Source organism: Schistocerca nitens, chromosome 6 (genome assembly GCF_023898315.1).
Source record: "Schistocerca nitens isolate TAMUIC-IGC-003100 chromosome 6, iqSchNite1.1, whole genome shotgun sequence".
NCBI lineage: Eukaryota > Metazoa > Arthropoda > Insecta > Orthoptera > Acrididae > Schistocerca > Schistocerca nitens.
The window spans coordinates 178,080,934-178,099,814 of record NC_064619.1 but is presented as its reverse complement, the minus strand read 5'-3'; the positions used below and the strand labels follow the sequence as shown (position 1 = coordinate 178,099,814).

The window sequence follows — 18,881 nt, the reverse complement described above, 5'->3', positions numbered from 1 at the left end:
CCATCTCCTTAAATTCCCACCTTTTTGCAGTTTCTTCAGTTTCAATCTGCAGTTCATAACCAATAGATTGTGGTCAGCATCCACATCTGCCCCAGGAAATGTCTTACAATTTAAAACCTGGTTCCTAAATCTCTGTCTTACCATTATATTATCTATCTGAAACCTGTCAGTATCTCCAGGCTTCTTCCATGTATACAGCCTCCTTTCATGATTCTTGAACCAAGTGTTAGCTATGATTAAGCTATGCTCTGTGCAAAATTCTACAAGGCGGCTTCCTCTTTCATTCCTTCCCCCCAATCCATATTCACCTACTATGTTTCCTTCTCTCCCTTTTCCTACTGATGAATTCCAGTCACCCATGACTATTAAATTTTCGTCTCCCTTCACTACCTGAATAATTTCTTTTATCTCGTCATACATTTCATCTATTTCTTCATCATCTGCAGAGCTAGTTGGCATATAAACTTGTACTACTGTAGTAGGCATGGGCTTTGTGTCTATCTTGGCCACAATAATGCGTTCACTATGCTGTTTGTAGTAGCTAACCCGCACTCCTATTTTTTTATTCATTATTAAACCTACTCCTGCATTACCCCTATTTGATTTTGTATTTATAACCCTGTAATCACCTGACCAAAAGTCTTGTTCCTCCTGCCACCGAACTTCACTAATTCCCACTATATCTAACTTTAACCTCTCCATTTCCCTTTTCAAATTTTCTAACCTACCTGCCCGATTAAGTGATCTGACATTCCACGCTCCGATCCGCAGAACGCCAGTTTTCTTTCTCCTGATAACGACGTCCTCTTGAGTAGTCCCCGCCCGGAGATCCGAATGGGGGACTATTTTACCTCCGGAATATTTTACCCAAGAGGACGCCATCATCATTTAATCATACAGTAGAGCTGCATGTCCTCGGGAAAAATTACGGCTGTAGTTTCCCCTTGCTTTCAGCCGTTCGCAGTACCAGCACAGCAAGGCCGTTTTGGTTAATGTTACAAGGCCAGATCAGTCAATCGTCCAGACTGTTGCCCCTGCAACTACTGAAAAGGCTGCTGCCCCTCTTCAGGAACCACATGTTTGTCTGGCCTCTCACAGATACCCCTCCGTTGTGGTTGCACCTACGGTACGGCCATCTGTATCGCTGAGGCACGCAAGCCTCCCCACCAACGGCAAGGTCCATGGTTCATGGGGGGGAGTAAGTCATATAGCAACTCAAAATCATTTGCTGCTGCAAACACTGTAAAGCTAAACTTGCTCTCATCACATTAATTGTTCAATGAAATTTGGAATTTCCATGAAGAAAAGTACAAAAATCTTGTGGCATCTTTTGATAAAATAAAATTGCCATCTAGATTACCTCAGTGTCATGTTAAATGATCAAACAGTGGAAAGTGCAGCATAGAATAACAACAATGTGAAAAGGGTACAGTGCTACTTCCCACACAAATGACATGTTGAGTCATGACGGGAACAATGAAAAAGATTGCTAAAATATTAAACATTCAGACAAAATCCTCCCAGAATAGAAAACAAACACACACACACACACACACACATTTTCACACAAGCACATCCCATACACACAGTCACAGTCTCTAGGCACTGGGGGACCAGCACGTGAAAATTTTGCTGTGTCTCTGTGTGTGTGTGTGTGTGTGTGTGTGTGTGTGTGTGTGTGTGTGTGTGTGTGTGTGTGTTTTCTGTCAAGAAGGACTTCCTCTGAATGCTTCATATTTTAGCAGTCTTTTTCATTGTGTCTGTCTATGACTCAACACCTTTTCTATGCGATGAGTAGCAGTTTGCTGTGATAGGGAAATTTTCACAGACTGTTTAAAGGCATAGTAGCATCAAGGGCTCTCTGTTCTGCATATTTTGAAACTGACGTTTAACTTACTGATTTGTTTTTATCAGGTGTTTGAAGTTTACAAGTGGTGTGCAAGGAGCAGTGACAGAACATTCATTTATTGAGAGGTTGGGAAAGAACCTAGTTGAGCTTAAATGCAAAAGCAATAAAATAGTCCTGAAGAGTGCCAGCAATCCTCTGACGTGTGGTAATCTCACATTTTTATTCTGTTTCCATCTGATGTGGAACTACATTTCATCAAATTTTAAGTCCGTTGACCCATTATAGTAGTGTGCATATGAGAAGCAGTGTGACAGGGCAGTTCATAGTGGCAAGAAGCTGTGTATCACATGATGCTTCACCCAAGAGCATCATTCTGTCATGTCTGCCTGTAACAAGTGGATCGGGATGCATGTAGAACATTTAGTGTTGCTTGCCATGTCAGTTTAGCTCTAGTGAGGCTGTTTAGCCACTATAGTGTTCATTGTCGGTGGCATAAAGCAAGCATGACAAGTATTAATGCTGAAAAGTAACAGTTTTTCAAACATCTAAATTCTTCTATACTGAGTCAGAAGCAGAAATTGTGGCATGGTGTAGTGCCCACCTCTGCATTGCCAGTTCACAAGGTAGGCAACGGCTGGAGCATGAGGCAGAAAGTACCTACTATTATCATGTTTTGATGTGATTCATAATGATGAGTCCATTATAAAGGTGCTTTTGTAAACTACACAAAGTGATATTTTTGTCTTCATATGGACACATTATGGAGGGGGGGGGGGGGGGGAAATAATGAAATGATCATATGGCATTATTGACCAGGAGACCATGTCTGGGGTTGTTTGGCTCTCTGTTGCAAGTCTTTCTATTTGGTGCCAATTCAGTGACTTGTTGATTGATGAAGGTGAGCTGAAATGATTAGGACAGCACAAACACCTGGTCACCGAGTGAAGAAAACCTTTGACCTGGCCAGAGTCCAACCCGTAACCCTGTAATCTAGAGGCAGCAACACTAACCACCAGATCACAAGCTGTGGACATATAATAATGTCCTATCCTCATAGACCACCTGTCCTATCCTCATAAAGCATATGCGTTCTGTGTGTTGTGTATTTTGAGCTATTGATTTGTAATGTATTACATTGTCAATTCCTATATCTTTGTGAGATGATCATTGAATGAAATAATAATAATAATAATAATAATAATAATAATAGTGAAAGGGAATACAATGTATTGCTGTCTTGTCAAAAAATAATTTTAATTTTCCATCACGTATTAGTTACCTCACTATCGTTAATGTTTGGTCTATTATCAGAATATTTATTTTGTACATATAGATCCAAGTTCGTTTGTTTTTGACTCTTTGTTGTTAAGCTCTAATCCAATTGTTAATTTTGTTTTCAGTGGTGAAGCAGCCTTCCATTCAATGATGTTTGGGTTTGGATGGGCAAAAAATCCAATGATAAAACGGATACATTTGTTGCCTCCTGAGATTCCTATTACAGTCATATATGGTTCAAGATCTTGGATCCAAAACAATACAGGAGAAGCAATTCGAAATGCATGCCCTAACTCATACGTTAGTGTACAGGTATGTCATGCACATACACTTAGTTATGCCATTTATCAAGAAAATTGCAACACCATTTGAACACTGAGTAAGTACGAGACTGCTAAATGTGCTGATGGAAATTACTGTCATCCTGTAAGAAATCTAGAGCAATTAAAACTTAATTTCTCACTTGCAAATGCAATATTGATGCCTTAGTCAATTCTCTGTCAATTAGCAGTTAAATAAATATATTTTGATATTCTGTTGCTGCTGCCTTAGTAAGTTCCACAGAGGCAAACTGTTGTGTTAAAGTGTCAAATAAAACGTTCTACATGTTGTCCCACATAAAACCAGGACACCTTGTGCTCGAGATTCTAGTAATAGTGAACTAACTGAAAAAGAATAGATAATAGTAATGTTAAAAAACACATAGTTACCTATTTATAAGAGATTCTGGAACTTGTGGTCATGGTCATCTTGGCATCGCGAATTCATGTGATGACTTTACCAGCAACACACCGTAATTCTGTTGGCATGATGTTATTAATTTCTCTAGTAATGTTCTGTTTAAGAGTGTCTATTGGGTGAGGATTGTGTACATGCACTTTGCTTTTTGATGTGCTCTATAAATAAAAATCACAGGTAATGGGGACCGGGGGGGGGGGGGGGGGCAGAGGCCTCTACTGACAAGTCTATCCTCATGAACATGTTAGTGACATGGGCCATACTTTGGTTGGATGTGTGCACGGTTGCTCCATCGTGTTGGAATACTGCATACAGCTTCTCCACATCTGTTAATTGCGCATAGAAAGAGATACAGATCTCTAGATATCTGGCACTGTTTAAGGTGTAATTGAAAAATATGGGGCCAATAATGCATACACTGGAAAACACACACCAAACACCTATCTCCTCTGAGTGGAGAAGTTCTTCATGCAGACTATGTGGGTTGTCCTGTGACTAGTATCTGCAATTCTCTGAGTTTACATAACCTGCCAAGAGAAACCAGGCCTCGTCTGAAATGAAGGAAAGCAAGGGTTCCAATTAACTGTTAGCAATTGGTGTTAACAACCAGTTACAATAATGAACTCTTGGTTCTCACTGGTCCTCAAATTTCAACTCTTCACCTCACTCACATGATAGGCTTTTAATTTCATTTCTTTTAGTATATGAAGACACAATGTATGTGATACACAAACCTGCTGCAACAACCTCCTTACCGACTTACAGGGACTTTTCGTAATGTTCACATGAGTTTTGTCAATATTTTCAAAGGTTTTCACTGTCTCGCATATTCCTCTGCATGTTCTGAATGGATCCTACAGCCTTCCATTTTATGTACAGATCTCGAATAGTGCTGGTTATTTCTTACCAGGATACCTTGCTTGGAACATTTCTTTACAAATCTTGATGGAGCCTGTCTTTATGTAACACTTACAATATCAGTTTGCCGTTCTAATGTGAACTGCCCCATTTCTATAACAATGCAATTATAGCTTCTCACAACAATTGACGCATGAATACACTGCTGCACTCAACTTTTCCAATAAAATTCAGCGTAGCCAAATTTCGAGACAGTGTTGCTATTTCACAAGCAATTTGACTAGAGGTGATTAATGAATACTTGAGGAATTCTGGTTTTATGTGGGACACCTTTCAGAGGTGCCATAGCAGGTACTGCAGCTGCTGCACACATCTGCATACTGCGTGCCCAGCCCTGAAGCTCTCCACCCTTCACTGTTTCATTCCTCTTCTTTCTGCTGCTTTGTCTCGCCATGGCTGACTAATTGCCTAACAGTTTGTATTGGGCTACAGTTCACAGCAGTTAAGTCACTTCCAGTCAATGTTGTGGTTTTCCAGCTCATCATATTACATTATCATTAGGCACGATGCTTGATAACATGTTCTAAGGTGATAACATCTTTGTCTGTCATGTCTCACACTCAGTCTTCAATGCAATCCAAATTAAAAGGAGATTCAACAGAGAATATGAGAATGAGTCATTTGGCCTACCATTCTGAATATACAAACCCGATCATCCTGGCCGTCCCATAGTTGATGGCTTCAAAGCACCCACCGAACATATATCTGCCTTAGTTGATCAATGCCTGCAACTTATATTACAAAGACTTCCCCCCATATTAAGAATACCTAACATTTCCTAGATTGTCTGAAATCCATGGCCGTCTCACTCCCGCAACACACTTTGCTTGTCACCATTGATGCCATCTCCCACAAACGTAGTCTGTCTGCTGCTGAACATTTCACATTTCCCCAGTCATCGTCCCATCTGATTCCAAACCTAAGACATTGTTCTTGCTCACCCAAATCAAGTTTATACTAACCAACAATTACTTCACCTTTGAGAGGCGGACATACAAACAGATCAGGGGTATGACCATGGGAACCAGGATGGCTATGCCAGTCTTTTCATGGGTCGCTTGGCGGAGGCTTTCCTGGCATCAGCCTTCAGCCCCTTGTTTGGTTTAGATACATTGATGACATCTTTGACGTGCAGACTCATAGTGAGGCTGATCTGTTAAAATTCCTGGAATCTCGAACTACCCTCTCCCAATTAAATTTCACATGGTCCTATTCCGAATCCCATGCCCCTTTCCTTGATGTTGATCCCATCCTCACTGAATGCCAGCTGCACACTTCCATCCACATCAGACCTACTAACAAACAACAGTACTTACATTTTGACAGTTGCCATCCTTTCCGTGTCAAACATTCCCTCCCATACAGCCTTGGCATTCGAGGCAAACGAAATTTGTTTGGATGCAGACTCCTTACAGCAATACACCACCACTCTCGCTTCAGCCGTTACTGAATGTAATTATCCCAACAGCCTAATTCAAAAGCAGATTTCCCAGGTCATCGCATCCAATCCTGGTATTGCTGATCCCTCCAAAAAACAACTTGGGAGCACACCAGTTGTCACCCAGTATTCTCCTCGTCTTGAATGTATTAATCAGCTACTTCATCAGGACCATGACTGCCTAAAATCATGCCCTGAAATGAGATCCGTTCTGTCTGAGATGTTGCCCACTACACCTAGAATAGCATTTCGTTGACCTTCCAATCTCTGCAATATCCTTGTCAGACTATATGCTCCTTCTAGACCCATCTCCCTACCATATGCCTCCTATCCCTGTGACTATCCCTCGTGCAAGACTTGCCTTATGCACCCTCCTACCACCAACTATTCCAGCCCTGTAACTGGCAAAACATCTCCTTTCTTCACTCCATTTTAGATTTCTACATCTTTCATTTTCTGACCTGTCCATTTTTTCACATTCTCTCCTCCCACCTCTGTTACATACAATGCACTTAGCTTTTCACTCTTATTAACTCATGGATGATGTTTTAGTAGTAATCTCTGTTTTGCATATTATCCTGTCTTCCACGTTTAAGCTATCAGGTTTTCAAATCTAGTCCAATGCGGTCCCCAACAATCAGTCTTTCCTTCTCATCCCGTTCGGGAAGTCTCCACTGCCCTGGTGTTCTGGGTGACTTCTCTGAACTGTACCCCTTTCCCTAAACCTCTTCAGTCCTTTCCCTTCTCTCCTCTTCCTTCCCCTTCAGTTCTTCTGCCAGAAGAAGGAGCCACTGGCTCCGAAAGCTTGTTAGAGTTAAACCCTTTTGTATGTGTGCTCCCCTGCCACTGGTTGGTGAGTAGATTTGTTATCTATCCATTTACATTCTGAATGTTTGGAATTCTGTTGCAGTTGAAGATGCATTTTGGTTGATGTCAGGGGTGTACCACAGAAAGTGTTGCATCCATATTGTCTACATGCTGTGGGCTATGTAATACATCTGTATCATTACTCCATCATTGTACTGACATTTTAATTTAAATTTATCATCTGCCACTCCCCTGCAGATGTGTTATCTGTCTTGTCCTTTGCTGTTGTCACATTGTGTAGTCCACCCAAGGGTTTATAATTCATTCAATTGTCTTTGATTCATGTCTCTCATACACAAATCAGTAACAGTAGTCTTTGAACACAGTGAATATTCAAGGTACTAAAAAACTGTGTTCATAATGGCTTACTATTTTCCATTGCTCAGATTTAATAATGTGGTTGTATGACATGCTGTTGCATTAACAATATGTAATGGAAATGCCACGTGGCGAGGGCCTCCTGTCGGGTAGACTGTTCACCTGGTGCAAGTCTTTCGAGTCTACACCACTTCGGCGACTTACCTGTCGATGGAGATGAAATTATGATAAGGACAACACAACACCCAGTTCCTGAGTGGAGAAAATCTCCAACCCATCCGGGAATTGAACCCGGGCTGGTAGGTATGACATTCGGTCGCACTGACCACTCAGCTACCAGGGGCAGACAACAAAATGTAATGACTCTTCATATCATATTTGCCACTTGTATTCAACTACACTCAGTGCCCATCACTTCTAGTGTGTGCATTCTTCCTTCATGATGTAGTATAATTTACACAAGCAGTAGCACATGATGTTAATATCAACATCTGCATCTATGCCCTACTAACCACTGCAAGGTGCATGGTAGAGGATACATCTCATTGTACCAGTTTGTTGGATTTCTTCCCATTTCATTCAAATATAGTAGGTGGAAAGAATTATTGTTTGAATTGCTCTGTGGGTGCAGTAATTACTCTAATCTTATCCTCAGAATCCCTATGTGAGCAATACCTTGGGGGATTGTAATATATTTCTAGAGTCATCATTTAAAGCCAGTTCTACAAACTTTGTTACCAGGCTTGCTCGGGGTAGTTTACGTCTATCTTAAAGAGTCTTCTGGTTCAGTTCTTTCAGTATTTCTCTATCACTCTGACAGATTAAACAAACCTATGACCATTCATGCAGTGCTTCTCTGTTTACATTCAATATCCCCCGGTAGTCATACTTGGTACGGGTCCCAACACTTGAGCAATATTCTAGAATTGGTCACACAGTCGATTTGTAAGCAATCTTCTTTGTAGACTGATTACACTTGACCAGTTTCTGCCAATAAACCGAAGTCTGCCACCAGCTTTACCCATGACTGAACCTATGTGGTCATTTCATTTCATATCCCTACAAAGTTTTATGGCCAGTTATTTGTATGAGTTGATCAGTTCCAACAGTGGCTCATTGATTTATAGTCATAGTATACAATGTTTTCTAATTTTGTGAAGTGCACAATTTTACATTTCAGAACATTTAAAGCAAGTTTGACAATCTTCGCACTACTTTGAAATCTTATCAAGATCTGACTAGATATTTATGCTGCTCCTTTCAAATAGTTCTTCACTGTAGACAATTGCATCATCTGCAAAAAGCCTTATGTTACTATTGATATTGTCTGCAAGGTCATTAATATATATCATGAGCAGCAAGGGTCCCAACACAACTCCCTGGAGCACACCTGAAGTTACTTTTTTATCTGATGATGACACTCCATCCTTTGTCCTTCCTACCAAAAAGTCCCCAATCCAGTCACAAATTTCACTTGATACCCCCCCCCCCCCCCATATGACCGTACTTTCGACAGTAAGCATAGGTGTGGTGCTGAGTCAAATGCTTTTCAGAAATCGGGAAATACTGCAACTGCTGATTGCTGTGATCCAAAGCTTTCTGTTGTAGGTAGTTTCTAGAGAAGGCATTTAGTAATATTTCACAGGATATCTTATCATGCCCACCACTAACAAAACTGTATTTTTCCCAATTAATTTTTGGATGATTAAAATCTCCACTGATGGTTACAGTGCAATTGGGAAACTCATAAACATCACTGCTAAAACATTTCAGTTACTCTTTGGTGGTGATGTTGTTTTTGTTGTTGTGGTTTTCGGTTGTAATGCAGCTCTTTAAGCTGGTAGACAACATTCCATTAGAACTACTGACGGCCTTGGGAGAGGCAGTCCTGACAAAACTCTACCATCTGGTGAGCAAGATGTATGAGACAGGTGAAATACCCTCAGACTTCAAGAAGAATATAATAATTACAATCCCAAAGAAAGGAGCTGACAGATGTGAAAATTACCGAACAATCAGTTTAATAAGTCACGGATGCAAAATACTAACGCGAATCCTTTACAGACAAATGGAAAAACTGGTAGAAGCCGACCTCGGGGGAAGATCAGTTTGGATTCCATAGAAATATGGGAACACGTGAGGCAATACTGACCCTATGATTTATCTTAGAAGCTACGTTAAGGAAAGGCAAACCTACGTTTCTAGCATTTGTAGACTTAGAGAAAGCTTTTGACAATGTTGACTGGAATACTCTCTTTCAAATTCTAAAGGTGGCAGGGGTAAAATACAGGGAACGAAAGGGTATTTACAATTTGTACAGAAACCAGATGGCAGTTATAAGAGTTGAGGGACATGAAAGGGAAGCAGTGGTTGGGAAGGGGGTGAGACAGGGTTGTAGCCTTTCCCCGATGTTATTCAATCTGTATATTGAGCAAGCAGTAAAGGAAACAAAAGAAAAATTCGGAGTAGGTATTAAAATCCATGGAGAAGATATAAAAACTTTGAGGTTCGCCGATGACATTGTAATTCTGTCAGAGACAGCAAAGGACTTGGGAGAACAGTTGAACGGAATGGATAGTGTCTTGAAAGGAGGATATAAGATTAACATCAACAAAAGCAAAACGAGGATAATGGAATGTAGTCGAATTAAGTCGAGTGATGCTGAGGGAATTAGATTAGGAAATGAGACACTTAAATTAGTAAAGGAGTTTTGCTATTTAGGGAGTAAATTAACTGATGATGGTTGAAGTAGAGAGGATATAAAATGTAGACTGGCAATGGCAAGGAAATCGTTTCTGAAGAAGAGAAATTTGTTAACATCTAGTATAGATTTAAGTGTCAGGAAGTCGTTTCTGAAAGTATTTGTATGGAGTGTAGCCATGTATGGAAGTGAAACATGGACGATAACTATTTTGGACAAGAAGAGAATAGAAGCTTTCGAAATGTGGTGCTACAGAAGAATGCTGAAGATTAGATGGGTAGATCACGTAACTAATGAGGAGGTATTGAATAGAATTGGGGAGAAGAGGAGTTTGAGGCACAACTTGACAAGAAGACGGGAACGGTTGGTAGGACATGTTCTGAGGCATCAGGGGATCGTAGAGGGAGACCAAGAGATGAAGAAGGTTGCATTAAGTACTTGGAGATGAAGAAGCTTGCACAGGATAGAGTAGCATGGAGAGCTGCATCAAACCAGTCTCAGGACTGAAGAACACAACAACAACAAGCCAATTTATTGTGTGCAAGCCTTTTCATTTTGGAATAACTACCACAGCCTGCATTCATTTGGACCTGCTTATTGTATTCAAGCCATGGTCTCCCTCTACAATTTTTACCCCCCACCCCCCCTCCCCACTTCCTTCCATTACCAAACTGGCAATTCCTTGTTGCCTCAGAATGTTTCCTGTCAACCAGTCCCCTCATTCAGTCAACTTATGCTATAAATTTTCTTCCCCAATTCAGTTCAGTACCTCTCACTTATTATTTGATGTAGCATCTGATCTTGAACATTCTTCTATAGCACCACAATTCAAAAGCTTCATGTCTGAATTGCTTATCATTCGTGTTTTCATTTCCATACGAGGCTACATTCCAGATAAATATCTTTGGAAAAGATTTCCTAACACTTAAATTTATATTAATATTAACAAATTCCTGTTTTTCAGAAATGCTTTTCTTGCTTTTGCTAGTTGGCATTGTATATCTTCCCCGTGATTTACTGAGACTCCATTCCGTTCCCCATGTTTTACATTCCATTCAACTGCCCTGGCAAATCCTTTGCCATCTCAGATAGAATTACAAAGTCATCAGCAAATATCAGAAGTTTTTATCCCCTTTCAGTGAGCTCTTTCCAAATTTATCCTCAGTTTTCTTAACAGCTTGCTCAGCGTACAGATTGAATTGCATTGGGGAGAGACTACTACCTTGCCTCATTCCCTTTTCAACGACTACTTCCTTTTCGTGCCCTTTGACCTGTATAACTGCCTTTTGGTTTATATACAAGTTATAGTTAACTATTCTGTCCCTGCTACCTTCAGAATTTCAAACAGTGTGTTACTCCTATCACCTTTGTCAAGGACTTCCTCTAAATCTATAAAGACTGTAAACATAGGTTTACCTTTCTTCAGTCTCTCAGCTTAGATGAATTTAAGGGCAAATATGGCCTCACATCTTCCTTGATTCCTCCGAAACACAAACTGATCTTCCCCAAGACTGACTTTTACCAGTTTTTCCTTTCTTCTGTAAATAATCTGTATCAATATTTTGCAATGAAGACTTACTAAACTGATGGTTCATTTGGTAGTATTCACATGTGAGCACCTGCCTTATTTGGAATTGGGATTATTATGTTGTTCCTGAAGTCTGAGGCTGTTTCAATTGTCTCATACACTGATCAGCCAGAACATTATCACCATCTACCTAATAGCCAGTATGTCCACCTTTGGCATGGATAATAGTGGCAACACATTATGCCATGGAAGCAGTGAGGCCTTGGTAGATCGCTGGAGGGAGTTGGCACCACACCGGCACCCACAAGTTACCCAATTCCTGTAAATTCCAGGCAGGGGTCGATGAGCTTTGATGCCATGTTCAGTCACATCCCAGATGTGTTCGATCAGGTCCAGATCTGGCAAGTTGGAAGACCAGCACATCAATTGGAACTCACCACGGTGTTCCTCGAACCATTCCATCACACTGCTGGCCTTCTGACATGGCCCATTATCTTGTTGAAAAATTCCACTCCTGTCGGGAAACATGATCGTAATGAAGGAGTGTATGCAGTCTGCAACCAGTGTACAATGCTCCTTGGCTGTCATGGTGCCTTAGACGAGCTCCACTGCACCCATGGATGCCCACGTGAATGTTTCCTGGAACATAATGGAGCTGCCTCCAGCTTGTCTCTGTCCCATAGTACAGGTGTCAAGGAGCTATTCCCCTGGAAGACGACGGATTCGTGCCCTACCATCAACGTGATGAAAATGGTATCAGGATTCGTCAGACCGTGCAATGTTCTGCCATTGCACCAGCGTCCAGTGCCAATGGTTATTTGCACATTTCAGTTGTGGTTGCCAGTGTGACTGCGTTAATGATATTGGCACATGTATGGGTCATCAGCTGCAGAGGCCCATCATTAGGAGTGTTTGGTGCACTGTGTGTTCAGACACACTTGTACTCTGACCAGCATTAAAGTCTGATGTTAGTTCTGCCTCAGTTTTCTGCCTGTCCTGTTTGACCAGTCTGCCCTGCCAACGACATCCAACATCTGTAATGAAAAGTGGCCACCCAACCCCACGATGTCTGGATGTGGTTTCACCTTGGTTTTGCTACATGTTAAGAACTCACCAAGCACTCCTTGAACACACAAAATGTTGTGCAGTTTCCAAAATGCTTGTGCCAAGCCTCCAGGCCGTCAAAGTCTGTCCTCAGTCAAACTCAGATAGATCACGTGCCTTCCCCATTGTACGTATGGACAGCATCCTCACTGATACTACACGCACTGTGCGTGTGTGTGACTAACAGTCATTCCTCGCCAGTTGATTCTGTTTTGTGTGGATGAGTATATGTCAGTAGTAGATCAGTGGTCATAATGTTGTGGCTGACCAGTGTATTATCTAGTACAAAGGGTGGAATAATTTTGGCTCTCCCAAGGATCCAATAATTCTGAGGGAATGTTGGCTGCTCCAGGGACCTTGTTTCATTTAAGTCTTTCAGTGCTCTTTCAGATTCTTCTCACAGTACCATATTCTCATCTCATATTCGCATACTTGCTTTTATCGTCACATAATATTGTGCTCAAGTTATGTGTTTTACTTTATATCGACCCTCTGTATATTCTGTCCACCTTTCAGCTTTTCCTTCTTTGCTTAGTACTGGTTTTCCATCTGAGCTCTTGTTATTCGTACAGCTGCTTCTCTTTTCTCCGAAGATCTCTTTAATAGTCCTGTTGGTGTCAGTTACCTTTTCCCTTAGATATACTTGCTTCTAAAGCCAAGCATTTGTCCTCTAGCCATTCCTGCTGAGCCACTTCTGTGTTCTTTTTTGCGTGCTTCATTTGTCGTATTTTTATATCTTCTCCTTTTGCCAATTAAATTCAGTATCTCCTGAGTTATTCAAGGATATTTATTAAGCCTTGTCTTTTTACGTATGTGATCCTCTGCTGCATTCCCTGTTTCATCTGTCACACCTAACCATTGGTTTCCTGTTGTATTCCTTCCTCTGTTTCAGCCCAGTGTTGCCTAATACTCGCTCTGAACAACCTCTGTTTCTTTCAGCTTAGCCAGATCCTATCTCTTTTATTTCATATCTTATTGCGGTTCATCAGTTTTAGTTTGCAGTACATAAACAATAAATTATGATTAGAGTCAAAATCTGGTCCATGGTAAAGTCTTAAAGATTCAAATCTGATTCTGAAATCTTTGCCTTACCAGTATATAAGAAATCTGAAACCTTCCAGTGCCCCAGATCTCTTCCATATTTACAACCTTATTTCATGATTCTAAAACCAAATGTTAGTTCCGGTTTTTTTTACCAGGCAGCTTCCTCTTTCAGCCGCCTCCTCCCCCGTACATGTTCTACCGTTTTTCTTTCTCTTTCTGTACTGACATAACATGAAATGTTTCTCCTACCATCGTATTTCACAAATCCCAAGTTTTATCCAACTTAAACCTGTCCATTTCCCATTTTAAATTGTCTAACCTGTCCATTCAATTACAGGATCTAACAATCCATGCTTTGATGTGTAGAATGTCAAATCTCGTTTTTGCTGCTGACATACTCCTGAGTAGACCCAGCCCGGAGATCCAAATGTGAGATTATTTTACTTCCCGAATATTTTACCTGAGATGATGTCATCATCATTAAGCCTACAATAGAGCTGCATTAAAAAAAAAATCATGGCTATAGATTCCCCTTGCTTTCAGCCGTTTGCAGTACAAGCATTGTAAGGCCATGTTGGCTAATGTTACAATGTCAGATCAGTCGATGGTCCAAACTGTTGTCCCTTCAACTGCTGTTCCGCCTCTTCAGAAGCCACAGATAGTCTGGTCTCTTCACAGATACCCCTCCATTGTGGTTGTATATGTGGTACTTTATCATTGAGGTACACATTCAGCTGTTTCATCTTAGCGCGGTTCATGGTTCATGGGGGATGCCAGAAAAACCTATATTTTCTGTTCAGGTGACACATGTAATAATAGTGTACTAAAGTAAATGATTTAGAGTTTTTACGTCTACAGAATATATTCTCCTTTGTGGTATAACTGTGAAGACTACTGTACCATTTACAAGGCAACTAAAGATGGTACCAGATAGTTTCATTTTGGTCAAAAGTAGTATTGTGGGCTAAAAAACACACTCTAAATGTTCAATATGTGTTTAATGTTTGTAGATCTAGCATTAACATAAAATGGCGACAGTTCAAAGTTGCATTGAGACAAAGGTGCTTTACTTTCCCAGAATAAATTTTATCGTAAGAGTAAAGTTAGGTGAACCAGTTTCATTATATGTTAAAATGAAAATGGGGAACTATTTTTGAGTATTTATTTACAAAATAATGCCACCTTTTTAGAGTCGCACATGATAAATAGTACAGTTATTTATTTTGGAAACAAATAAAACTCAGTATTTATTGTTTAAATTATTTAATTGGATGGATAAAAAAATCTGCTCACTAAGTGGCGGCAGAACACACACTTAAAAGACTGTTATGTTTGGCAAGCTTTCGGAGCCAGTGGCTTCCTCTTCAGGCAGAAGAGTTTAAGGGGAAGGTAGAAGGGTGAAGAATAAGCACTGGAGAGGTCTAGGAAAAGGGGGTAGATTTTGGGAAAGTCACCCAGAACCACAGGTCAAGGGAGACTTACTGTACGGGATGAGAAAGAGAGACACATTTTTTTTAGTTTTTATGAAACCAATAAATTACGCCTTTTTATTTTGGGCTATGTGTCGAACAATGCACATAGTAGGTTATGCTGAAATTGCGTTAGGTTCCTCGCTTTTCTTTCTATTGTTACCATAGTGTATTGTCTGATTTTTTGCAAATCTGTAAGAAGTGATAAATTAAATGTTATACTTAAGAGGTTTTCCAGTAGTAATGGATACTAGTCACCGACCCTTTGCCAAAAGAATGATACTTCTGTTTTATCAAAATGTGTTTTAGTGTATTGTCTTTGCAGAGTCCAAGACATTGCACTGTAGTTGGAATTTCACTATTTGAAATTATGCCTTTCTTTATTCAAAATGGTCATAGACCCTATATATATATATATATATATATATATGTGTGTGTGTGTGTGTGTGTGTGTGTGTGTGTGTGTGTGTGTGTGTGTGTGTGCCTATTTATGAAACTCAGGAAAATAGTTACTAATATAATTTACTGCTCACGACAGTTGTTGGAAACTGTTACTGATTTTACAGGAAAAGAAATAAAGATAAGCATCTGTCCTGGAGTGCTTTTATTAGGTTTACAAAATGGAGTTTCCAATGTGTCTGAAACTGGAAGTGTACAATCCATTTGTAGTGACAATTTTTACTAACATCAGTGAAACTTGGACAGTAATCGAGATTATTGGAAATCTGGGAGCTGTTCAGTGATCAATGGGGCAATGTGCATTGGCAGTTGCTGGGAGAGGTAAATAGATAGGTGAATGGACGGAAGATAAACTAAGGAAATTCTTTGCTGGATTCCAGGAGATAGAGAGACAAACAAAATGAAGACCTATGGGAAGGTGTGGCCATTAAAATTATACCACTGGGAAATATAGCAAGCAACTACGTTTTATCTGTTAAACAAACATATTATAAAGAAGTTTTACTTTTTGTGAGTACTGAGCCTAATGTGAACATACTATTAAATTTGTAGGTAATTTGAGGGTGTGCAAACTGCGAAATTTAGTGCACAGGCCTGCCAACTCCAGCACCAATAGCAACTCTAACCTACATGGGCATCGAGTCACACCAAGCTTTAATGTCAGATAAGGGCACGCTGTTCCATGCTGCTTGAAGTCTGCACCAAAGTTCACCAACAGTAGTGCCCGGTAAGAGGCTGTGTGCCAGACTCTAGGCAACTCATGGCCAAATGTTTTTGATGGATGAGAGAGATTAGGAGAATGTGCTGTGCAGGGCGACAGTCAACATACACATTTACATCTACGTCTAAGTCTGCATACCCCACAAGCCACTGACTCTGTGTGGCAGAGGGTACCCTTTACCACAACTAATCATTTCCTTTCCTGTTCTATCTGAGATAGAGCAAGCAAAAAACAACTACCCATGTGCCTCCATATAGTCCTTAAGCGAAATTATGTTGTTGGCAGTAGAATTGTTCTGCAGTCAGCTTCAAATGCTAGCTCTCTAAATTTTATCAGTAGTGTTCCTCAAAAAGGATGTCACCTTCCCTCCAGGGATCCCCATTTGATTTCCCGAAGCATCTCCTTGATACTTGCGTGTTGCTCGAACCCTCTGGTAATAAATCTACCAGCCCACCTCTATTGCTTTGATGTCTTCCTTTAATCTGGCGTTATGGTGATCTCAAAGAATTGAGCAGTACTCAAGAATAGATCACACTTCTGTGCTATGTATGGTGTCCTTTGCAGATGAATCTCACTTTCCCAAAATTCTCCCAGCAAACCAAAGTCGACAATCAGTCTTCCCTACCACAATCCTCACATGCTGGTTCCACATATTTAAACGATTTGACTGTGTCAAGCAGCATACTATTACTGCTGTATCCCAACATTAGGAGTCTGTTTTTCCTACTCATCTGCGTTAACTTATATTCTTCTACATTTAGAGCTAGCTGCCATTCATCACACCAACTAGAAATTGTGTCTGAGTCGTATTGTATCGTCCTATAGTCAATCAACTTCAACACCTTCCTGTACACCAGTCATCAGCCAACAGCTGCAGATTGCTACTCATCTTGTCTGCAAGATAATTTATGTATGTAAAAATAGGGGTCCTATTACAATTTCATACAGTGCTCCTAACAATACTCTTATCCCTAATGATCACTTGTCATTGAGGAAATCATCTTGGGTTCACACATGCCCTGTAGAGGACATTGGCAGCATGCGGCGTAGTGTTATCCTAATTAAAAGTAATATCATGGAGACTTCAAAATGGAGGCATAGCAGGAAATGTAATAGTTGTTTGAGGAAATTTTGGTCTTGCAGCCAGTCGACATCAACTAAACTCCACGATATTTCAACTGTACACCTGCCAGTCATTCTCAGGTGAGCCACCGAAGACAGATGAATACGTCCTCCATTCCACCACACATAAGTACATGCTAAAAAGTAATGTCTCCAAATTTTTTACATGAAAAACCTCAAAGCCTCTTAAATAAAACAAACATTATCAACATTCTTCATTTTTATTCTTCATGTCTACCTAAATGCAGCCCTCTGCTGATTGAGGTCTCTTAATTGTAGCTTGTAACATGGTGGTGTGTATTGTAACTATGTTGGTGCATGAGAAATGGCATGCCGTAATATAGTTTCAAATTCAAAGATTTTGTCCACATGTGCAGCACCTCCTCCTTCAGCACAATAATACCAGACCACACATCAGCACTGCAGCATGTGCAAAAATCGAAATCCTGGGGTTCACGCTCATCAATCGAGCAGTTGTGACTTGGCTCCATTGGATTTTCATCTGTTTCCAAAACTTAAAAAAACACATTTGAGGACTTCATTTTGATTGTGATGAAGCAGTGCAAGCAGAGATGAGATTGTGCCTCTGTCAACAAAGTCAAACATTCTGCAATGTTGTTATCAACAAACTGACTGTCATTGGGAGAAATGGGTTTATCGCCAGGGTGCCTTTGTTGAAAAATAAGTACACTCTAAGAAAACAAAACAAAACAAAACAAAACAAAACAAAACACCCACCACATAGGAATTATCTGAATGGGACTGAAATCATTAGATGTCATATACATATATATACATGTACAAACAATGGAAAATCCAGGATGAAATGTAACAATATTATGAAAAGGATAGTTGCTGCTCACCATATAGCGGAGATGCTGAGTCACAGATAGGCATAACAAATAGACTGTCACAAAGTGAGCTTTCGGCCAACAAGCCCCCCCCCCCCCTCCACACACACACACACACACACACACTCACTCACACACACACATGATCCCACTTTCTGGCAGCTGAAGCCAGACTACAAACAGCAGTCGGTACATGATGAGAGAGGCACCTGGGTGGTTGGTGGGAAGGATCCAGATGGCACAGGCTGTTAAAACATTGAGTTGGGCAGCGTGCTCAGCGACAGGGTGGTCCACTTGTTTCTTGGCCACAGTTTGTCAGTGGCCTTTCATGCAGACAGCTTGTTGGTTGTCATGTCCATGTAGAATGCAGCACAGTGGTTGTTGCTTAGCTTGTAGATCACTTGACTGGTTTCACAGGTAACCCTGCCTTTGATGGGATAGATGGTGGTGGGTGGATATATGGGACAGATCTTGCATCT

At 40.5% G+C, this 18,881-nt stretch overlaps 1 protein-coding gene across 2 annotated transcripts in view; it reads left to right on the top strand.

Moving 5' to 3' along the window:
• LOC126262463 (1-acylglycerol-3-phosphate O-acyltransferase ABHD5) overlaps positions 1–18,881 on the top strand; it is a 107,192-nt gene that overhangs the window by 85,718 nt on the left and 2,593 nt on the right. For both annotated transcript variants that reach the window (XM_049959118.1, XM_049959119.1), the window contains one exon: positions 3,250–3,436. In XM_049959118.1, the coding sequence (XP_049815075.1) occupies positions 3,250–3,436 (187 nt within the window). The remainder of the gene's footprint in view (positions 1–3,249; positions 3,437–18,881) is intronic.